Source organism: Rhinolophus sinicus, linkage group LG06, assembly GCF_036562045.2.
Source record: "Rhinolophus sinicus isolate RSC01 linkage group LG06, ASM3656204v1, whole genome shotgun sequence".
NCBI lineage: Eukaryota > Metazoa > Chordata > Mammalia > Chiroptera > Rhinolophidae > Rhinolophus > Rhinolophus sinicus.
Window position 1 is genome coordinate 124,552,934 of NC_133756.1, and position 25,505 is coordinate 124,578,438.

Genomic DNA, 25,505 nt, shown 5'->3' on the forward strand with positions numbered 1-25,505 from the left:
GAGGAGATGAATGAACCATGTCAATGGAACGTCACCAATTCCCACTTCAGGAGGGATAAATTCCCCTAATCATGACTTCCTTGGAGCGACTCAGTTTCTGAATTTGCCAGCACTTCTCTCTTATGTGTGTACTTTTGTTTCGATAAACTAACTTCCTGCACTTTTCTGCATCTGTCTCGCTCTTGAATTTTTTCTTGCATGAAGACAAGAACCTGGTCACCACTCAGGGTTGAGTCCTCTCGTGGACATCCCTGTGAGCCTCAGCGACATCTCTGGTGACTTAGATGGTACATCTTCACCAGCCTGGACTGATCTTCCCAAGGTTAAGGACAAAGCCACTTTTGTCTTTCGCTTTCTTTCTGTTTCTGAGAAAGCCACCTCGGGAAAGCTTTAGCTGCATTGCGGGCAGGTTAAGCACTTAAGAGCAATTAGAGTGCTCCCACTTGAAGACACCCGTGATAAGTTGGTCACAGATCTGTAGATTACCTCTAGGCATCCCACCAACATCAAGACAATACCCATGCAACGAGGTGCACAATTCCACAATCATACATCTCCCCTTTCCCCTGCAACAATTTCCTGTATCAGGATTAGGACGGCCTCCCGAGAGTTGGTTGTCTTGATTTCTCTTTTATCTGAACCACAGCTCTGGGTTGAGTCCTCCAGTGACAGAAATGGTATGTATCACTCTGGATGGAAATTTTAGGAGATAGCATGCAATTTGTCACGTTCCCAACTTGTGCCTTAATAACTACAGAAGCACAGAGATGAGGCCACACAGCCTAGGTCTCTGAGTGAAGGTAAAGTAAAACAGAATCTCCTCTCTTCCTCACCTCCTCCAGCCAATGTGCAATGGAAGGCATCAACAACACTGGGATTTGGGCGTCACTTGTTACTGCAGCATAATATAGTCTATGCTGATCAACACAGCAAATGAACATTTACATTCTGTAAGTAGCTCCCAAAGAGCCTTAAAAAGAGTGAGTCTATTGTACAACCAGCATACTCAACAAAATTGCAATGACTACAGAAATCACATGCAATTAGTACCATGTGATAAACCATTTATTTAGGCAGTCCTTGCTTTGCACAGTCCTGATACGCATGAATTCAGTCATCATGACTTAGTTAAATAATATCAACAACACAGTTCAAATTTCAGTCACCATGGTGTATCAACTCTCATTGCATAAAGTTCAAACTTCACTGCTAGTTCTTTAATCCACAATAACTAAGCAAATGCTAGATGTGCATCATGGTAAGTGACCAATCATGTTACTTCTTTCACAGTCTGTTGGTGACTGGACACTGTGCATCTGCTATTAAGTTCACACATACACAGCAAAGTGTGCAGTTGTGTTGCCTCATCTCCCAGAGAACTTGTCAACAAAGATGAAAGTGCAGTAAAGAAATTAAAAGTGGTAACACTGGAATTGAATCACATACAAATGGAGTAATAGAAGAAACAGCTGACCGTGGGAATGTTGACACCCCACCATTTGAGAGAATCCAGATACGCAACCAAAGGAACTTAGTGAAGGCAAACCTAACATAAATGAAAAAAAAAAAAAAGTGGTTGTGACAGAAAGGATGAATATGCCTCAGAGAAAGTGATGTCTGCAAAATATTTGACATTTAAAGAATTTTCAGAGATATTTCATGACACTGAAAGCACAAAGGATAAAATGTTGGAAGTTGATCCAAACTTAGAAAACAGGATTATAGTTCACCAAGGCGTAAACAAGATGCTCCCCTCAGTATTGTGTTATATGATAAGGAGAAGGAGGCAAGCACTAAATTTAAACTAATCTTGACACGTTTTTATAAAAAACTAAGACACTTTAATTATCAATATTTCTAATGTTTTAAATTATAGTTCATTAAAAACATACTAGTTTTTACTTTTGTTTCATTCCCTATATATTTATAATCAACATTTAGAGTTTTTACTGTTTAACAAAAATTTTAAAGATCATGGAACAATCATAATTTTTCCCACTGATTATTAAGATCACTTTGCACAGTTGCACCCTGCATTCTTTTTACAGTCCTGCACTACCATGCAAAGAAAGGATTGCCTGTATTATCTTCAATCTGCATCTCTGGCACTCTTTGAAATGCTTAGTTTATATAACACAAACACCCAAGAGCTTGGACTGACACTCTACATGGCTAAACTAAAGTGCCTTTGCACTCAAAGAAATGACCCTATTTCTCATTCCAAAGAGATTGTGGAGAAGAGGAAAGGGTCCAGAACGGGAGCATTAACACCCCAAAAACATTTTACTATTTGGAAATTTTTAACTCTTTGCTTCCTATATTCATTTGTGATATCAAACAGGGCACACGTGGTAGTATTGATTCCAGGTTTTCCTTGTTGTCTATAGTCCAGCCAGTAACTTAGTAGACTGCCCTCTTTATTGCCTGCTAGCAGTTGGAAGACGAATTGCATCAAATGCTTGGATTGACCAATGAATAAGTATCCTAGGGCTCTGTGTCATCAGCCTTCTGGGTTCAACAGAAATTACAAATGAACGAACAAACTAAACAAAAATGGGTGGAACTGTTAGGCCTGACACTGCAGATTGTATGTCACCTCTCCACCAGAACACTAACCTCTGACTCCCTTTATTGGCTGTATTCAGGGGGTCAGATGCTGAACTCATTAACTACAAAGGAGCAAATAGCAAGAAAGCAGCAGTAACAGGCGGATAATTTGAGGCTATCACAACTATAGAAAACCAACCTTTTGGTTAATAAATTTCCACGTGTTTAACAGATAGTTGAGCTATTTTATTTTGAAAAACTGGAAAAATGGACACTCATGGAGGAGAAGCATTGCTCAAATACTAAGATTTGGATTTGATACCTTAGTAGACATGTCCCACAAACGGAGACCCAAACATATGTCCTCATCTAACAAAATTTGCCTTTTTCAAGGACAGTACCTGTCAGTATTTTGTAAACAATAGTTTTTTTTTTTAAATGAATGAATGAATTATATGTATAAGCTAGGGTGAGATGGTATGAAACATAAATTCAGCAAAGCTAAAAGGAAACATTCTGGGGTTTTAGCTTATAGTTATCATTTTCTACTTTTCGTAAATAGCTAGAATTCTTCATTTTGCAATGTTCCTAGGCATAATTTTTTTTTCAATAGAAAAATGGAATAGTCACTTTATAAAAGAATATGTAAAATCCAAATCAAAACACTGAGATGTCAATTTTCACCTAATAATGGATATAAATTTAAGTTTAATAATATTCTGTGTTGGTGAGTATGGGAAACGCTGTCTCATTTACTTGCTTTTTATGGAAGGGTAAATTAGCAAAATCTATCAAAATGTGTAATGCGCATTGTCTCTGGCCAGTAATTCCACTGTTAAGAATTTATCCTATAGATGGGCTGATACAGTATGTAAACATATATTTCTAAGAACATTTGTTGCACTGCTGTCTGTAATAGGAAAGATCTGAAACAATTTAAATGCTCCATATTCATAGGGGATTATTTACAAAATAATAGTGTACCATAGTTTGGGATATAATGCTGCTTTTTGTAAAAATAAGGAAATCTTTCCAAGGTATATTAGATAAAAAAGAATAGTTTGCATAATAAGAACCCATTTGTGTAATGTATATACATAAAAATGTATAGAATGTTTTTGAAAGAACACATAAGAGACTTAACAATGGTTATTTTAGTAAGAGGGAATGAAGTTAATGGAGAAAGTTATTTTTTCTGTTGTGTTTATCAGTTAAATCACTTATCATGGTTAATCTCAACTATTACTTTTCTATGACTAATAATTAATGTAAATTACAGTAGGAAAAAAAATAATGTAAGTTGCAGATACCCACAAAGGACTGACAGCAGCCGATCCAATCACCAAACATGTCCTAATGGGTCTTAATGAGTCCAAGACAGCAGCATATCAGGGTAATAACAACCACTAAAGTAAGCAACTGTGTGCCACTTTACAATCTTTCCTAACGAAGTCATCTCAGTGATTTTTCCCCCACAAGTATAGCAACTAAGTGAGTAGACAAGTTGGTATTGATATTCCTATTCTTTAGGAGGAAACAGCCTGAGAAATTTAGTTATTTACCCTTATTCCAGAACTGCTTTCGCAATTGCCTGCCAAGAATTTCTAGCTAGAGGTGTTGCTGAGCCTTCAATACTATATTGTATATATGAAAGCTGCTAAGAGAGTGTATCTTAAAAGTTCTCAATGCAAGAAAAAAAACTATGTGATATGATGGATGTAGTAACTAAACTTATTGTGGTAATCATTTCATAATAAATACATATATCAAGTCATTACGTTGCACACCTTAAGTTTATACAATGTTATATGTCAATTGTATCTCAGTAAAGCTGGAAAAATAAAAGCATACCCAATATATTTCAAACCGACATTCTTTAAACTGGCGTATGTGTACACCTGCCTGTACCTGAAGACTTCCCAAGGATGTGTGGGCAGGACAGTTCGCAGGCAATCGATTTCAAGACCCTCAATTTCCAATGATCTATTCTTTTTCAAAAGTCATCTGCTTGGGTGAGGATTTGCAGTAATCCTTTTCATGTTCTTTTTCTTACGTCAGCTTCTTCTAATGCTTGTTATTGTACGTGTGTTCGTGTGTGTGTGTGTGTGTGTGTGTGTGACAGAGAGACAAAAGGCTCATATCTAGAATATATAACAAACCTCTACAAATAAATAAGCAAAAGATATAAAACCAAATAGAAAAAAAAAAGACTTGAACAGGCATTTCACAAAAGAAGACATCTAAAAGGCCACTAAAACATAAATAAAGGTGACCATTTTCACTTGTAGTTCAGGAAACGCAAATCAAAACCGCAATGAGACATCATTATATATCTACCAGAATATCTAAATTAAAAATATTGACAATAACAAGCATTGGAGAAGATGGGGAGCAAAACTACATATCTGGCACTTTGCTGGTGAGTGGTACAAACACTTTGGAAAAGGGAACACAGGAACTTTCGGATGAGGGGTGGGCAAAGGAGAAAACTCACATAAATTTAGCTGTGATCGTGGTAATTCAGTGCCTTCCAGAAGCAACCCATTGTCAAAACAAGCCAAACATAAAGTCCACTTTATGTAAGCCAAGGTCTAGAGCAAAATAGCTCCACCTGTCTTTAAAGCTTAATTTCCCACTACTTCCCTACATGTCTTCCAGGGCTCTAGAAAAACAGAATTACTACTATATTTCATATTCTCTGAGTATACTTCTTTTTCTTCTGTCTATGTCTTTGTAAATTTCTTTCTATCCAGAATCCCTCTTCTTCAGACCACAACTCCAGCATTAATTTGTACTTTTAGCCATTGTTTTAGAGCCAGATCACATACATATTACCTTCTCTGTAACCCCTAAAGGGAATAATAGCTCTCTTCTTGAAAACCTAATAGTACTACTACTGTGTTATATACTGTATATAAAATATGTATATTTATATTGAGTATATATTTCTTAGAGTAAATTTTATTATGTTATATATAATAGAGTATATTTTTATATATTTAAAAATACACACACACCCACACACAACATATACCCCCCCACACACGTACACCACACACACACCACACGCACACCACACACACACACCACACACATCAAACACACACACACCACACACACACCACACACCACACACTACACACATATACACATACACACCACACACACACACACACACACACACACACACACAGACACCACAGACTCATTCTCTGCCCGTGTTTTTGTTTTAAACACTCTACGAGGCTGTGGAGAACCTGTGGGCAGGGACTGTACCAGACTCATCTTTGTGTCCTCTACAACACACAGTAGTTAGCCAATAAATATCTGTTTAAAAATTAAGTATATATCAATCATTGAACATTGAGTAAATCCCCAAGGTTCCTGGTTCATGAGCTGCTTGTAAACACAATTTTTATAAAAACCTTCTGGGCCTCAACAGCATATTTATATACAGACGATAATTCAGAATTTAAGAATAACTAAAGATAGTAAAATAAAGGTAAGAGTATTAACATATTTAGGATGAAAATATACAGTAGGGAAGAAAATCCAACAATTAGTTAGGCATCAGAAAATTTCCATTTTCTTATGTAGGGTGTGTATGTTAAGGCTAAGGGTCAAAAATCTAATGACTAAGACATGAATAACAATTTTTAAATTAATGAACAAGGGAGTTATTCACATATTAGGAAAGGTTGCTCTGAAATTAGACCCTACACATCTTTATTACAAGTGCCTTTGCAAAGTGTGACTATAAAGCAAAGTACACTGTAATTTGTGGTACATTACTCAAGGGGAGAAAATGAGTTTTATTCATCTCTGTACCCTATAGTGCCTTAAAATAAAAAGATACTTGTTAAAATCAATATAGACATTTAAATGACTTGTCCCATTTAAAATAAGCCACCTGGCAAGGCTGACACAGTATAACAATAATTTCCTTCATTTCAAAGGGTGTACAGTTGGTCTCCACTATCTGTGAGAGGAAGTTAAAATTCTAGCCTGAGATTCAAGTCCCCTCACAATTTTCTTTCCTTTTCCAAAAGTCTCATTTCCCACTTCTTTCCTTCAAGCATCTTATCTGCCAGTCAAATTGAACTTGCTGATTTCACACTTGCTTGCCTCTGTACCTCTGGCCATTTGGCAATTTCTTCTGTCATTTATCATTTTCTTCCTTGCATTGCATCTCATATATAGCTTGTTTCCCTTACTAGACTGTGAGTTCCTTATGTCAGAGACCATGTCCTATATACCTGTAACTATATTTTATTACCTAGCACTGGGCCTGGCACATGGTAGTTACCAAACACAAATGTTGAAGGAATTACTGAGTGTATGAATAACACCAATAGAACTCAAATCTGGAAACTCCTTTTTGACGACCCATAGAAGAAAATTAATGTATAGCAGGGTTCTTAAATATAAGGAAACATTAAAAATACCTGGGAAACTTGTTTAAAATGCAAATTTGGGGTGTTGGTTGTAACCAAGGGGCTTTGAAGGAATACCAAGAGGCAACTGTATTATCTAACGAGCAGGAATAAACTCTTGAACCACTGTTGAGAGAAAAGAGGACAAAAAGGAAGAAAGGACACAGGAGGACGACAGGCACACTTCTGCCGATGGCAGCCATCAGCAAACTCTCCCTTTGTAGGAAAGTCATTTCTTGGCTTTTTTTCCTTACATCTAAATCTTTGACTTCTGAAATCAGGATGACAATATGTGTTTTAAGTTCCATTCACTTAAATGTACATAGAGAAATAATGATTATTTTTCTCAGAATACTCTTCAGATATGTACCATATTTCAAAATGCACAAAACATAGGTTAAACCATAGACACTTTTTATCTGATAAAGCTCTTTGAAAAAAAAAAAGTTACTATCTGTTAGATATTGCAAAAGATAAGCTCTGGTTATAAAGCAGCAAGGCACTGAGAGAACTAACATGTTCTCTTTAGATTATTTCAAACACAGGATATGAATTATGGGAAGTAAGACTTCAAGTGGTTAAGAAGAAAAGAGTTTTGCCTTTTAGAAGTTTATAAAATGCCAGTATTCTAAACTTCATACACCGAACTCCTTAGGATAATCTGATATAGTTAGTACATGCTATTTGTCACTTCTCTATCCATTTGGCAAAGACTACATAGAGACAAATGTTACAGAGGCTCAAAAATGGAGACTTCTGGAAAAATGACCAAAGCCAGAAATAAAGCTGTACTAATTAGAACACAAATAATTAAATGGCCAAACCCGAATGTTGTGTGATGCTGAAAAGAGATATATTTCTAAGGCACACCATCTGCTTTACAGTTTTTGATTTTGCTGTACTAAAAATCTACTCAGTACAGTTTTGCAATGATCCATTTAACTGCTAGCTCATTTGCACAATTACTTTAGGCCAGAAATACTTATTGCACAGAATCATTTGAGAGATCAACACATTCATAGAAGAGGGCAGATGTAACACATTTTTTGAGTGAAGACTATTTTTGTAGCTCTTAGAGGAAAAAATATTACTCAAAGAAATGATTAGAAATTGCCAAAGGAAAATTAGAGAATTTCAAAAAAGAGTGATATCACTATAAATTTATGGTACCTAAACTTATCTGGGCCTTCAGGGTCACCACCAACCTCTCTGTTGGCCAGTCTAACGGAAACTTTCATTCTCATCTTGATCTCTCAGCAGCATTTACCTGAGAGCTGACTGCTCGCTCTTTCTCACACATTTTTCTCACTAAACTTCCCTGCTACCATTCTCGTAATTTTCCTCCTTCCTCATTAGCGATTTCTTCTCAGCCTCCATTGTTAGCTTTTCCTCTTTTAAATGTTGTAGTATCTAAAGGCAGGGCCTCTTCTCCTTTCTATGTTACCTGTATTTTCTTCCTAATTTATCTCTTCAGCTGATAGCTTTACATGGCATCTATATACTCATGATTCCCAATTTATATTTCCAGCTCAGACTTCTCCAGCTCCAGACTCATATATTCTATTACCTATTTGTTATCTCCACTTGGATGTCACACATGCATCTCAAACTTAGCATATCTAATATGGGGCCCTTGATTCACACCCTTCCCCCAGAAAAAAATATCTATTTTTCCTTCAGTCTTCTACATCTCAGTAAATGGGACCACCATCCAATCATTTGTTACAGTAAAATCTAGAAGTCATCCTTAATTCCTCCATTATCCTCATCCCTCATCTAATCCGTCACCAAGTCTTGTCAACATACCTAAAAAATATGTCACATTTATTTGTCTTCAACTCTATTGCTATCATCCTGTCAAAGCCACCATCACCTCTCAACAATACTACCACAATGTAAGCATATCATATACCTCCAGTATGGAACACAGTGTCTAGCAAGTAACAGATGTAAAATAGTTTTTTTTTCATAATTATTGTTTAGCAATATTCCAATGTGTCTGTAGAAATCCCCAGTCTCAGTGCTCAGACATTTTCTGTGATAACTACAGACTTATTCATTTGCTGAATATTCACTCATTCAGCAATTATTTATTGAGTATTGTATTAACTGGTATTAGGCTCAACTGCAAAGTTTACAGTATCTTAAAGATGACAAAAGTTTGTTTCCTACTCATATAAAAAAGTCTAGAAGTAGGCAGTCAAGGGCTGGCATAGCAGGTCTGTGAGCTAAGAGCCCTGGTTCCCTGCATCTTGTTGCTGTGCCATCCTCAGTATATGGATTCCACTTTATGGTCTAATGCAGCTACTCAAACTCCAGCCATCACATCTGCATTCCAGCTACCAGCAAAGAAGACAGGCATGAGGAATGCCATAGCCCCTCCATTTAAGGACACTTCCCAGAAATTGCTCCTATTTCCACTTAGATCTTACTGACCATCTCAATAATGAGCAGACAGGATAACTAGCAAAGAACACTAGAGAGCCATGTTTCCAGGTCAAAGTCAAGATCCTCATTAGCACGAAGGAAAAGAGAACAAATACTGCGGAAGTAGCAGCCTTCTTCCAAAGTCCCTATTGTGACCAGGTAATGTTGTGGGTCCAGGGACATAAACATCAGTAAGACACAGGGTCTGTGCTCAAGGCATTTAGTCTCATGGGAAAAACAATATGTAAATGAATAATTACTCAAGATTTTAAGCTAGGTAACAGCCACTGTTAGGAGACGGCTTTTCTGAGTCCCCAAAGGAGACGTTGGCTTTTCTGTGTCCCTAAAGATTCCTTGCATCCAAAGAATTAAAGAGAACCGGACGGCTCCAGTCCTTTTATGTCACTGAAGTACACAGACTCTTCAATATTTCACAGCTTTAATAATGGGCATTTCTCAGCTCTATTTTATTGGACTTGATACCTTTCAGGACATGAAGCCAAGCAAAGTTCATTTACATCTCTATAGACATATATAAATAACTGTGATAATAGTTTTAATAATTTGAAAATACTCATTTCAGAAATGTGTCAAGACTCAAAAATTTTAACTTGTCAGAAGATGAGACAAATTGACTGTTTTAAGAAGACTATATATAAACTATAAGGCCAAATGAAAATAAACAATGGTAGCATGATAAAAAAAAAAAAAAAATACTGTAACTTACTGTTAACCACTGGTTATCTAGTAGTTCTTTAGCTGTGATTCTGTGAGCAGGATCGACTTTCATGAGTTGTTTCAAAACACTTTTAGCTGCAAATAAAGGAAAATCCTGAAAAATCTTATTTATCTTAACTACAATTACTACCATACATTTTCCAATTTACTTAGAAATAGGTCTGTATGACATGAAGGGAAGACATAATTATAAAGTAAATATTAGTATAAATGGTTAAGAAATAAAGTTTAAGGCCATGAGGTTTTATTGTCTGGATTACCTGGTTTATATTCTACAGTAAAAATTAACTAGGTGGTCAGCAAATTTCCTTCTTAATTTTTACTATGTATTTTCTGTTTTGGTTGGAAGTTTTGACTATAACAATCACAGTGAAGGTATTACTATTTCCACAAGTAAATTTATTTCTACAAGTAAATTTAATGACTAAACAGAAGTTTAAAGTATTTGAGTTACTAGCAAACTTTTTTGTATTATATATATTTGCTTTAATAAATAATAACAGATCTATTTACCACAATCACTTATCGAATCCCAGACGGGATCATGAAAACGTAATTCTCCCTTTCTTATTAACTCAAAAAGCTTCTCTTCTGAGCTTGCCAGAAAGGGTGGTTCTCCACATAACCTAGAAACAAAGGCAATCATTTTGTTTACATTTTTTAAAAATTGAAATAAGGCTATTAAAAATTAAATTTCCACAGGACTTGGAAGTAGTGGTGCTTCATATTTAAGTCAAGGACAGCAAGAAGGACAGAAAGAAAGACACTGAAATTGTTAAAGCTTTTGCTTACCTTGGTTCAGTCATCAGTTCAAACAGAGACTGCAGCCAAGAAATCAAGAGAAGGCTGAGACTTGGAAGGGCAGCAACGGGAGAATTAGGGAAGATCATCAAGTGCAAAGATGTGTCATTAGAGACCAAGGCTAAGCTCATCCACCCCCTTGTCGTCCCAATAACTACACGTGGATATGAAAGGTGGACAGTGAAGAAAGCTGAGAGGAAAAAAATTGATTCACTTGAAATATGGTGTTGGACGAGAGCTCTACAGATACCCCCGAACCGCTAAAAAGATGAACAAGTGGGTCCTAAAGCAAATGAAGCCTGAAATATCACTGAAGGCAAATGTGATAAAACAGAAGCTGTCCTACTTCAGGCACATCATGAGAAGGCAGGGTTCTCAGGAAAAGACAATAATGCAAGGAAAAAATGAAAGGCAGCAGGAAAAGAAGGAAGCGAAATATGAGATGGACTGACTCCATAAAAGAAGCCATAGGCATGGGTCTACAGGAGCTGAGCAGGGCTGTGGAGGACAGGACATCATGGATATCACTCAATTCCAGGATCTCCAGAAGACGGAGCCAACTCAATGGCATGTAACACACACAGGAAGAGGTGGGCACCTCTCTGGATGCAGAAATGGAAACAAAGCGGTTTAATGAGACCACTGCTAGGCTCTTGTATACATTGAAACCTCTAGATGTGCAAATGACCCAAAGCTCTCCGAGGTGGGGAAACATTAAGCTTAAGTGGGGTTAAAATACAGGATGCTATGTGTGCACAGTCATAGTTGCAGATAATAGAGGAGATGTTCTTCATTGTGAGCAAGGGTAAGGTCATGCGTAAGGCACATAATCCAAACTAAACATATGGAAAAATATACTGACTCATCAGTCTAATGAGAGTTATCAGAGTCTAACTGACCATGTAAGAGTTTTATTCACGATAAAACACTATACATATGTTAGACGAAACCAAGAACAACCCTGGGAATGTCTATAGACTTTGAGTCAAAGCCAAAAATCCATAAAATGACCACAACTCATCAAAAATAGTACACAAAATGAAGAAGGCCTGGGTGAGGAAAATCAGAGGATGCTGATTTAACCCTTCAGTCTGGAAGAGTGAAAGCTGAGTATACTTGTACATAGCGACCAGCACCAGTACCACCCCGAGCAGTTATGTACTAAGCCAACACAGGCTTGTTCGCACATCCTGTAATACAGGGCCTGCGTGTCTTTGGAATCTTTGAAGAGGAAGTGCTGTCCTGTATATACATCATGAAGAACATGCAAGCCCAAGCATCAGCAGGTAACCCAGACCAAAACTGCAAAAACATGCTTGAATGTTGAGTTCAGTTCTTCGTAGTACATTCTCAACACATGTTGGCATCGTCATTGTTGCCAACACTGACTTGTGAGGGCAACAACCAGGTTTTCCCAGTGATAACCGAACAGAAGTTGGACCTGGACTCATCACACAGGCAACTCAGTATGTCTGTTCTTCAATTCTCAAGATTGTGTTTTTCCCTTTTATTACTGAAAGAATAAAATGGCATGATTCCATTAAAAATCCCAAATGCTGGTCTATTATGTACATAACTGTAATTATCTCTAAGTCTCCTCGCAGTTACGTTTCTACCGATTTTTTTAAGCTATATTTTTCTTTAAGTTCTTTAAAAATTTTTCCCACAAACATTTTCTGAATAAGTCTAAATTTGACAAATATTATACTTGAAAATGATGATGATGAATTTCCTGGGGAAAAAGGTGTTTTCATCCTAGTAGTCTAACAAACTAGGCTGGACAATATATTTCATTTACCAACAGGTTCTTGTTAAGAGATTGGTATTTATCAAGTTGTTCCACAAACTCTTATTTTAATACTTTTTACTTCTCCAGTTCATTCTGACCCTCCTCTCTCTGACCTTACTTGCCTCACTCTTGTTTACTTTTAAAATGCAATTTTTAAAAGGCCATAAAAAAATGGTCTTACGAACAATTACTATCTATTGTAACAAGTATAGGCCAGCAAAAGCCCAGCTCATTGAATCTGTTAATAACCAGTGATGTGCACATTCACCAATTCCTTGGCTGCTCCTGCACTGCCTGACTAGCATGCAACTATAGCTTAAGGGCTACATTTAAAAAATTCCATTTTTTTCTGTCCTTTGCAATTTTACTTACATAAGAATGTATCTAATGGTTGGTCAATCAGCAGCATGTGAAATTTTATGACAGCAATTTTCTGCACATCCAGAAAAGGGAATTCAAGACATGAAAAATGCCTCTTAAAGCTTTCCTATTATTTTCTGCTGCATTCATAGGAATCAAAACAGCAGAGGATATACCCATAAAGAGTATTTATGTTAATTTCACCTTGAGAAAGTATGTTATCATTGTCCAATTAAGTAGAAATGAATCAGGAGTAACTGATAAACAAGAAAATAACCCCCCTGGAGAAGGTAATATGTTTGTGCCCTTGGTGAAGGAAATTATCTATAAGACCACTGGGCTCAGGCAGATTAATGAATAGGCACTGATTAGCTAAGTAAAAACCTACTGTAAAGAAAAAAGATGTCATTATGATGATATGAAGCCATGCTCTGAAGCAGAAAAATTAAAATTATATCTTTAAGAAAGACAAAAAATTTTAACATATCTATACACTATCACTTTCCTTTATATCAAATTCAAACTAAAAAGGCAGCAAACACATGAACTGGGTAATATTAGATTACACATATTATATTTGACTCGTGTTGTCTACAAAGTCTTGAGAATATAAAACACTAATTTAAAATGGTTATATTTTTAATTAAAGACTAAGGCTCAGAATTTTCACAATATGATTCTAACCAGCACAAAACAAATGACCAAAACTTTGTGAATACATGTATACTTTATGCAATCTAAGCAGTTGATGTATGTTGACCATCTGAGTTACAGCTATAATCACATCATCCAATTTCTACTGCCTGTGTATGCCATTTCACAAAACTGTGAAAATGTAACTACTGTGATGTCAATATTTAGAAATGATCTGGAAGAGAGTGTACAGTGAAATCTTCAATATGACCATAAAACTAATGTTGCATCAACATAAAAATGTTCATATTCACCAAGAGGCAGAACAATGGTTACTAACTTTTCAGAACACCTCTTAGAAAATTCACTTTAATTCAATTTAACATATATACATATACATATATATATATATATATATATATATATATATACACACACACACACATATATATACACATATATATACACATATATATATATATATATATTCAGCACTGACTACATGCCTACTATTGAACCAGATACCAGGGGTGCAAAGATGAATAAGATCTCTGTCCTTCACGGAATTTAGAGCAAGGAAAACAGATGAAATACACACAATATAGTAATTATATTACAATATGATAGCTGGTTTTTGAAAGTGCAAAGAGAATACAGAAAAGTGAACAATTAATTTTATCAGACTTGTACATGTGCAACCCTTCCCAGTTAAATATTCTTATTTTCCTATTTTGTTTTTCTTTCAGCATTACTGTTTTGCATGCATTTTGTATGTTGCCTGACGTCGTCTGGGAAAGCATACATAATGCATGTAGTGACTGCTGATGTGGAGCAGGAATTAGGGGAACTAGAAGGTGTCAGGGTTTGACCTGGCCGCACCGGGGACAGAGTTTAGTAGAGAAGAGCAAGAACATTCTAGGTAGAAGGAACTGTATGAGCAAAGACCCAGAGGCAAGTGATGCAGGGGTCCTCGGCTGAACCTCTGTCTAGTGAGTGCCCATCCCTCACACATACCCGGTCCACAGGGTAGCTCTAAACCAGAGTCCAGTATCTCCCTCTACCTGATGAGCTACAAGTGAATCTCTTGAGAAAATACAAAGTAGCTTGGTTTGTAGCAAAGGATCAGGGAGGTTTTAAGGCCAAGTTTCTCACTTTGCTCAGATCATACAGTGCGTTGTAGCATTTACAGATCAATGAAAGGCAAAGCTGAAAGTTATAAATTTATAGTGTTTAAAAAAAAAAACCCTAATGGATGTACTCGGAAACTAATAAGACAGCTTTTAGAGTGACTTCCCAATTGTTTTTCAGTAGCTTTTTAAAAACCATATTGTTTAGGTTTAATTGAAAATCTATGAGATTCTACTGTCAGAGACCATTCATTTTAAACTGTACATTTATCAGGCTACTTACAAAATGTACATTATGACACCTATGCTCCAAATGTCACACTGCTGGCTATAGTCGTGGGCATTGATAACTTCAGGGGCTGCCAAACAAGCAGAAATAAAAAAATATTAATAATACAATAAATGACTTTTAAATGCTTAAACACAAAGCATGAAAAATGTGCTGATGTGCTGTAATTTATTCCCCCACAGGGAGAAAGAGAACCAACAGCAGATGTTAAATGAATAATGTACAGGCCTTAACAATCGATGTCACTGTACCCTCACTCCTGTCATTTAGCTTCCAACGGAACGATGGCACAAACTATATAACTAAATGTACAACTACTCTTGATTCCTTTGAAATTGTTAAGAAATGATTTTGCAAAGATTGTGTAGTTATAGAAGACAACAATCTGTTCTTTTCAAAACTAGAATTGAATATGTGCCTTAAGTGGATACAATTTAAAGCGATCTGGATTCACAGAAAAACTCAGATAAATGGTTATAAATCACTTTAGTAAAATATAACAATAATAATAATAATAATAACAACATCACAGCACTCCCATGACAGAATATGAATTATTTTCCACGTTTTCTAAATCACAAAACTAAGACAAAGAAAGAGCCCCTACAGCATAACTGGATGAAAAAGCCAGTTAGTCACAGGTAAGGGCTAGCAGCCGGGTCCCCCAGACTTCCCACCTCTGTGCTTCTCAAGTTACACTGCGCTCACGGTCTTTTTAAAGCAGAACTTTTTTTTGTTTTTAACTTTAAGGTAGCACATTTTTTTAATGATTAGATGTTTTATAATGGTGGCTTTTAAGAAAGTCACATAATGACATTTCAAGAATATGTCTATTATACCTCTACAGCAAGGGATCAATTATCTTTCTTTGAGGAAAAAGGAAGAATAAAACAGTTATAAACATGAAAATAAAATATGTGTATATATTTCAATAGAACTCTAAAATTTACAAAGTACTTTTGTATCAATTATGTTATTTGTATAAATTAAGTTAAGGATCTTGTGAGATGGGTATGTAGGCATTTGACTCACCGTGCCCGTGAGGAAACTAAGGTTCAGGTATATTAAGTGACTTGCCTCAAGTTACAAAGGTGTTTTTATTTTGGAAAACAGTTTCAAGCTCCCCCACCTACACACACACACACACACACACACACACACACACACACCCTTTTATACCTACTAAAAGCAAATGGAATTTCATTTCCTCTGCCTCTGGTAAAAGGAACTAAAAAGCTACAAAAAGGAGTCCAAAGGTAAAGCAAAGAAAGAATAAAAAAAGGCTTAATTCTAGATAATTAAGAAACTGAGTAATTTGTCTCTAAATCACTGAAAATTAACTAATTAACATTTTCCTTTAAGCAACTACTTGTATTCTTTAACTCTACTTAAATGCTTTAAATACTGAATCATTCAAGTTCAAGTTGCTCTTTGGCCGTGTGTCTATGACAAGGGCAAATTCTGGGATTAGACTCTAAGAAGGCTCTCCCACAGGTGCATCACACACGGCAGGGGCCCAGATTCCCCGTCCTCACTCTTTCAGAGTCATCTTACTCATCAGGGGCATTTCTACTGCGCTGTCATCACAGCTCTCCTAGGGAGGCAGAGGCCAGAGTAACTGTGCCAAGGAGCCATTTAGGAAGTCAGCAAGCTCTACAAACCATCTGTCTCCCCTCTTGTTCTCTCACTTGTTATCAGTGTAGACAACTAATAAGCAGGCATAAAACTCAGGGTGCTTGGATATATTTTCCCCATGTAACTACAGACCAGATGTCGTTTGCCAACAGGAGGATATGAACAGAATCTAAAGCAGTCTTTTCCCAAACAAGATAAAACAATTTTGAAACTTTCTTCATCAAGTAGGCAAAAAAACAATGAACTAGGTATACTCCTCACCAATAAAAATGAATAAACTACTGATATGTCTCAAAATCATTACATGAAACTGAAGCAGACAGACACAAAAGAATATACAGAGGGTGCCAAAAATATGTACACACATTTTAAGAAAGGAAAAGAACTGTATTAAAATTGTAATACAGTCAATAGCATTCATTTGACTAACGCCATCTTTTGAGCAAACGTCATACTACACATTGCTACCATAATTCAATTCAACTTCAAAAAGTAATACATAGGTAACATCTCTTAAAATGTGTGCATTTTTTTGGCACCCCTGGTATGTGTGATTCAATTTATGTAACGTTCTAGACAAGCAAAACTAAGCTTTTGTTGGAGTCTGGATGGGCATTGACTGTGACGGACACAAAGGTACTTCCTGGGGTGACAGAAATGTCCTATATCTTCACGGGGGTGGTGATTCTATTATATAAGTATTACATTTCTCAAAATTCATTGAACTTTATACTTAATGTTTGTGCATGCTATTGTATGTAAACTATATTTTGGTGAAACAGATTTTTAAAAATAAATCTACTAAAAGTACAAGAGAATTTCTCAAAGCCCTATCTTGGTGGATGACTTTAATCACCCTCTTAGAAATCAAGAGAGGCAGCCAGCAAACTTAAATTAACAATATGGATAATGTGAATCACAAAGGTTTCACATTTGATTTTATAAACATACACATACAGAAATTTTTATGCTCAACAAATCAGGAATATGCATCTTTTCTAAATATCCAATGCAACATTTACAGAAACAAATCATGTGTTCAATCACAAAGAAAATTCCTAAAAGTTGGAAAAGCTTTAAGTCACAATTTCCTACTACAATGAAGAAAACCAGACAGAAAAACCAAATGGCTAGGGAAACTAACACACTCACATGAGCAACAAACACATCCCAACCACCTAGGAAATTCTAAAAGCACTTCTAACTAATTCTTGGATTAAAGAAGAAGACTACAACTAAAATTATAAATGATTAAGAAATGAATAACAATTCGGACACTGTATCTGGCAAAAGAAATGGTCAAAGCACTTAAAGGAAAATACAGAGAGTGCCAAAAAAAAAATGTATACACATTTTAAGAAAGGAAAAAAACTGTTAAAATTGTAATACTCAATATATGCCAATAACAAAAGATGAATACAAGTCATGTGTATACATTTTTTGGGCACCCCCGGTATATAGTCTTAAATGAATTTATTAGAGAATAAGACTAAAAATAAATAGGCATTTAGCTAAGGAAGTTAAAAAGCAAACCAAAAGAAAGTAAAATGAAGGAATTCAGAAAGATAAAAGCAGAAATTAATGAAAAAGCAAACCAAATAACATTAGACATAGTTCTTTCAAAGTCCCAGAAATTGACCTAACCATTAACAAATGTGATCAAGAAAAAAATAATTAGTAGTATTATTATTACAAGAGCTAAAATTGAACACCAAGTGCCATGTACTGTGTTAGGTACTTTACATATATTTTCTCATTTAACTCTCATGTCAAATAAGAAAGATATTATTACCATCCTAAATACGTTTTCTCCCCCTTCTCTGTTTTATTTTTCTTCCTTAGCTTTTCGAACAAAACAGATATTTCAGTTTTTTTACTTTGTTTAATGTTTGTGGCAACATGACATTTTTACATTTTATTCACTGTTGTATTACCAATATCTAAACCGTGTCTGATACAAAATAGATCCTCAAAAAGTATTTGATAAATGAGTGATATTATTCCTATTAGATGATGTAGAAATTGTGACAAAAGCAGTTACATTGTTTGCCCGGGTTAATCAGATAGTACCGTTAAGGGGCAGAGCTAGAATCCTGAGTTAGCCAGGTGATGTCAGAGGTCATATTACCTCGCACTGCCTTCTTAAAAAAATATTAGGAATCAATAGGGGGATATAACCACAGAGACATAGGAGAATCTGAAAATTAAAAGTGGATATAATATACATATTTATGCCAATAAAACTTCAAATCTCAGTGAATAATTTCCCAAAAAACATAAATCATAAAAATGATTCAAGAAAGTATCAAAAACTGAATAACCTACTATAAATTGAAAATATAATAGAAACTTCAGCCCACGCCCCCCCAAACGGTACCAGGACTAAAAAATTTTGAGGGGGAGTTTCATCAATCTAATACATAATTTCTATCACCTACATGGTTCATGAGCATATAAAAAGTAAAACTATTTTATTTTTTAAGAGAGGCTAGCATAACTCTAACATCGAAAAAAGACAAGGGCAGCACAAAAGAAAGCTACACTCATAGAGCCTAAATAAAATGGTGACAAACTGAATACAGCAGTATGTTAAACAAAGTGGGGTTTAATTTAAAAGTGCAAGGATGGTTCAACATTTTAAAAAGCTGTTTCATTAACAAATTTAAAGAGAAAAAATATATGATCACCTCAATAGGTACAGATTTGAATAGACATGCAATCACAGAAGATATATAAATGACTAATAAGTAAAAAGATGCTCAACATCACTGGTCATTAGGGTAATGCAAATTAAAAACCACAATGAGATTACTTCATACCCATTGGAATGGCTATAATTTAAAAAGATAGGTAGTATCAAGTGTCAGGATGTGAAGAAACTGAAACTCCCATACATTGCTAGTAGGAAGGTAAAATGTTACGGCAACTATGGAAAATCTTGTGGTGGTTTCTTAAAAAGTAACACGTAAATAATATATGGCCCAGCAATTTTCCTCCAAGGAAAGTGAAACAGTATGTCCACATAAAAACTTGTACATGAATGTTGATAATAGCATTATTTATAATAAATAGCCCCAAACTGGAAACAATTCACAGGTCCATCAGCTACCAAACGGATAGACAAACTGTGGCGTATCCATACAATGGGCAAGTGTTCAGCAACGTAAAGGAATACACGCTACAGATACAGGCCACAGCCAGGATAGCTCAGAAACATTACGTTAAGGGAAAGAAGCCAGACATAAAAGACTACGTATTTTATAGTTCCATTTGTATGAAATGTTCAGAAAAGACAAATCTAGATGGACAAAAAGATTAGTGATTACCTGGGGCTTGGATGGGAATGAGATTGAGTGAAAATAGGCATGAGGCAACTTTTGAGGGTAGAAATGTTCTAAAACTGGACTGGGGTGATACAACTCTGTGTATGTATGAAAAAAATCATGGAATGGTACACTTTTATGACATTTAAATTATATTCAGTAAAGCTGTTAAAAATCACATTTAGAAAAATGGGAAATTATTGCTTTACAAAATATCAGTGCTCTTTATGAAAAACAATTTGATGGCAATGAAATTGGATTAAAAAAATGGAAAGAAGCAAAACACACACACACATACACACGATTTTAGCATGAATTAACAAAAATACTAATTAAGTTTGGGGTATGATTACTTAAGAGAAAAAAACAACCATAAGAAGAGCCCAGAGAAACAAAACTTATAACCTTCGAAGGTAAGAACTATGAGAAAAACGCTAAAACACCTGAAATCATTTGACCTAAAAAAGGAAACGGTAGCTTGATCAGGGCCAATATGTCATCGTGGCAAAATCAGATTGCTCAGGTCTTAATCCACATTAGTTGCTCTACTTTCTTATATAGAAAAATCATTTTCAGTCTACTCACTTACCCATATAGATAGGAGTCCCGCACGTGGTCTGTAGCATACCTTCACTCCTACCAAGCTTCTTCACCGCTAAGCCAAAATCAGTCACCTGAAAGAAGAAACTCAGACAGTCACGATTTCCTGTCCCAGAGTTCACTCATTTTGAAGGTAGGATTTTATAATTGCATTTAACTCAGGGATTTTTGAGGATGGAGGGGCCTTACTGTATTACTAATAAAGACTTTGCTTTCCCTCCCCACCCACCCCTATGTGTGAAAAAGAAACTTGGTAAAGAGAAGCTCCGTTTCTCAAATCTTGAGAAAACACCCAGGATGTCGATTATTCATTCCTTCTAATTAAAATCACCAGTTCAACACAGAAAGTTGTATCTTGAAGGAGTCACTTAACTTTTTTCAAATAAAAAAGTAATTTTTAAAATTATTTCGCTGTAAAATACATTACGTGCTTAGTATGCTCATTATCTATTTTTCTAACACTCAAGCTATGTCCCAGTTTAACACACTGTTAAAAATGCAAATTAGTATCCTTGTCAGCACTCCCAGAAACTCCCCCTTTTTATAATTATATAAAAAACACCATCTCTGATAAATACTATCTTTTCTTTACTATTATTTCCTTTGTGTTTTTAGAGTGCACTAATTAAAACGAGTACACTATTAAAAACTACAAAAAGCAAATCAACAGGAAAAAATATATAGTATGACTACAGATACACTCGAGCCCTACTCCTGCAACTGCAGTCTCTCTGCTCAGTTCTAAATCTTGGTCATTAAACATTTGGTTATTAAATATTCAGTATGTGCCCTTGGTCTTATCTCCCAAGTTGCAACAGCCTTGGGCTGAAAGCAGAAAAACAGGAACATTTATTGATCGTGCAACCAAAGACAGGCTCTTGGTCCATAGACACTGAATGCAGTTTCCAGTGCCTTATGGAATAACAAAACGTTCCTATCAACATGTGATATCACCATTCTTCTAAACAGATCAATTAATTTCTTCAGGAGTTTTCACAATTATCCCACATATCTTTTTCCACAGAAAATCTATTCATATCTCAAGTACACAAAAGGTTTCGTGATCCTATTCAGTTCTTTGGAGAACACTTATTCCTTCATTCACCAAATATTAATTGAGCACATACTATGTTTCAGGCACTACTCCAAGTACCAACAGTGAATAAGACATACACAATCCCTGCCTTCATGGAGTTTATAATGGAAATATTCAACAACTTTTACTCAGGTAAAACAAAGTGCCGTTAAATCTGTTTATATTAATAGGAACTTAGCATCTGCAACAGAGTGAGTTATTCACAGACATTTTATTCCTAAATTAACACATTCGTGTATTTTGAAAGCAGCCACTATTAAAGTGCTAAGTAATAAATAATGTATCCTATCATTTATTTGACATTAAGGAACACTTAATTTGAATAAAATCTTCAAGAATAAACACTTGGCACATTAATTGTGCTTAGGACATAAATATTAATACCCAGGAAAATTTTCAGTGAGAAATACAGACTTTAGCATTAATTTAGTATCAAAGGCACAGCCAAGGTGTGGCTTTTTTTTTTCTTTTCTAAATCTGTAACACATTTACATCAAATTACCAGGCATAATTTTGAAATTAATTAGAATTCAGAGCATCTGTTTGCTTGCTATTAACTAATGATTTAGAACTATCCAAATGAATATGTACTTAAAAAAAATTCAACAGCACCACTTAACTTGTAAAATTATTCTTGTCAGTTATAACGTCTTTTGTGAAATTGTTATTATTTTTATCACCAAACACTTATTTTCTGGCTTCTCAAAGCTTCCAAAAGGTGTCTAAAAAAGAGGATGTACTTTGCCACTTTGTAATCAAACTGTTTATAGGCAAACATTTACCATTACTTCTATTATCTTACCTTTATGTTTAAGTTCATTTCATTGTTAGCATCAATAAAGCTGCTTTTAACCATTATGTTTTCCAGTTTTAGATCTCTATGTACTATATCTACCAAGAAAATAAACAACAAATGAAATGAAATGAATAATGGAAAAATAATTAGAGGGGACACAAATACAACAACTAAATATATTTGACAAATTAATGTTCACTGTTAAAAAATTTGCAGAGGGCCAAGCATAATTCTGCCCTGTTCCATTTCCTTTTTTTTAAAATTAGTTTCAGGTGTACAAAGCAATGCAATAGACATTTACACCATTTCCTTTTATTCAAATCCGTTTGCTCCACATTCCTAACCTTATGCAGCCATTTTCTTAGACTCCCTTATCTCTCCCCCATTCCGCTGCTCCCCCACCTGGCTGCTGCTCTTCATGACGAGTGGCCTGGTGAGTGTGGAAGAGGAGCCTGTGCAATGTTAGGTATTCCCAAGAGGAGGGAGATAACTGTACCGTGTTTCCTCTAAAATAAGACCTAGCCAGACCATCAGCTCTAATGCATGTTTTAGAGCAAAAATTAATATATGTCCTGGTCTTATATTATATTATATAAAACCCAGTATTATATTATTATATTATATTATGACCCGGGCTTATACTATATAAGACCCAGTCTTATATTATATTAAAATAAAACCAGGTCTTATATTAATTTTTGCTCCAAAAGACGCATTAGAGCTGATGGTCCAGCTAGGTCTTATTTTCGGAGAAACACGGTAGTTACAATCCTAGCAAGGTTTCCCATAGCCTTAGATGATCCAATACAGGATTGCTTTTTTACTTCTATGCGTATGTTACTCCCAACATAAACATTTAACATACTGCAATTTGGCTCCATCTATACAAACTACACTTATTTCAGTATATTTTCTTATAACATCAGCACATAATTTCCTACTCTTAACATGTTAATATAAACAAACAAACAAAAACCCTTGAGACACAAAATCTGCAGGTGAACAAGTTAGACCTCAGGTAGGATTTTTATGTACATGCAAATAACCATGTACCAAACTCTTCCTTTGCTAATAACTGAATCGGTTCATATCCATAGCAATCACTTCCCTAGACTTAAAAGGTTGTACGTGTAATTGCTGGAAAAATGTAGCTGAATGAGCCCTGGACTGGCAATTATACCTACCCATTTATAGTTCCTTTACACAGGTCCCAGTCTGTTTTTGGAATTTTTATTGTTTCTCTTGCTCTGCTTATTTCTTCTTACATAAATATCACACAGTTTTAATTAATATATCTTTATAATATGTTTTGATTCTTGGCAGGGCAAGTCTCCCTGCTGCCTCCAGTGTTCTTCTTATTGTTGTCTTTGCTGTTCTCACCCATTTCGGAATAATTTTATCAAGTCCCATTAAAAATCCTGTTAATATTTGTTTTTAATTGTACTAAATTTATAGTTTAATGTGGGAGCATTGATATTAGCATAATATTAAGCCACTCGTGTCCTGCCCTTGCAAAAATTGTTCTCCTCTGCCTGGAAATCCCTCCCTTTTTTCATCGGAGTTATTATTCCCCAGTGCAAGTTTTGCTTCCTCTCTGAATTCTTCCTTGCCTTTCCAAAACAAGTGAAGCCCTTATACTACTATTCTCCTTGCACTTTATATGTCTCTCTACTTGAGAAATTATCATGTTGAGTTACAATTTCTTTTCTACACTCATCTCCCAGCAGGCTGAATTCCTTGAGGGGCAGGGGCCTTGTCTTTTCATCTCTGTCACTCTAGGACTGACCACAGTGTAGTAGACGCTCAGGAAAAATCTGCTGAATGAACCCCTGGGTTCCAGTACCAGTTCTGTCACACCTCACCATGTCACTTCCCCCCTCTGGAACAAAACTTTTTCTCATCTATAAAGTGAGAAGTTTCCAAAGTCACATGGAAGCCAAACTAACCTTGGAGGAAAAAAAGGAGGAGCATGAGGAAAAGCAGCAGCACAAAACAGTAAAGCAATTAGAATAATTAGAATAATTTTTAAATGTGGATTTTAAACGAGTGAAAACTATTCTGTATGCTACTACAATGACGGATACAGTCCTTATATGTAGAACACCAAGAGTGAACCCTAATGTAAACCATGACTTTGGGTGATTATGATGTGCCAGTTAAGTTCACCACTTGTGACAAATGTCCCACTGTGGAGGGGGGTGCTCATTATGGGGAAGGTGGTGTGTGTAGGAGCAGGGGGTACACAGGTGTCCCTCACTTTTCAAAAGTTCACATTATGCCACTTCACTTTTATTAAAAAAACTACATTTGTACCTGTTTTTGCTAACAGAAAGAAATCCAAAGAGGATTTTTGCTTTTATGAAAAACTGTGAAAAATGAAAATAGCATTCAGCATTTGTTTTGAATGAGCCTTTACAGAGGCGGCATGCACCCCATGCGGCAGCAGTGACACAGCCAAGCGCCTTTCCTGGGAATCACACTCAGCACCTCAGCATCGAGCCTCCGCAGCTGTGAAGTGTACCTGTGAGCACCTGTGCTTTATCTCGATTTATTTTGTGCATCTGTTAGCAAGATGTGTCCTAAGGTATCAGGAAGGCCTAAGAGAGCTCATAAGGGGGTTAACTTAGGGTAAAAACAGATGTCATTAAGCATTTCGACTGTGGTGAATGAAATGAAGACACTGTGCCTCTTGTGAACTTGCCTGCATCCATGGTCTGTACTATTTACATGCAGAGATAAAGAATCTAGAAAGCTGTCAAAGTTGCTATTTGTTCTGCTAGGAGCAAAGTGGTGTCTTTTAGTTGGAATCTAGTAATGGATAAAATGGAAAGTCTATTGCTTGAGTGGATTCACGGCTGTACAAAGCATGGAGTGTATTTATCATATCAGTCCTGATTTTACTATATGTTAG

General features: G+C 35.7%; 1 protein-coding gene across 6 annotated transcripts in view; it reads right to left on the bottom strand.

The window, feature by feature from the left end:
- The window catches only part of STK33 (serine/threonine kinase 33), a 134,115-nt gene that overhangs the window by 19,090 nt on the left and 89,520 nt on the right, over positions 1-25,505 (bottom strand). For 5 of the 6 annotated variants that reach the window (XM_019728473.2, XM_019728455.2, XM_019728439.2 and 2 more), the window contains 5 exons: positions 22,601-22,689; positions 20,692-20,776; positions 15,139-15,214; positions 10,659-10,771; positions 10,135-10,220 (listed from right to left, as the gene is read on the bottom strand). In XM_019728473.2, the coding sequence (XP_019584032.2) occupies positions 10,135-10,220; positions 10,659-10,771; positions 15,139-15,214; positions 20,692-20,776; positions 22,601-22,689 (449 nt within the window). The remainder of the gene's footprint in view (positions 1-10,134; positions 10,221-10,658; positions 10,772-15,138; positions 15,215-20,691; positions 20,777-22,600; positions 22,690-25,505) is intronic. The other variant, XM_074335951.1, reaches the window with a different exon arrangement.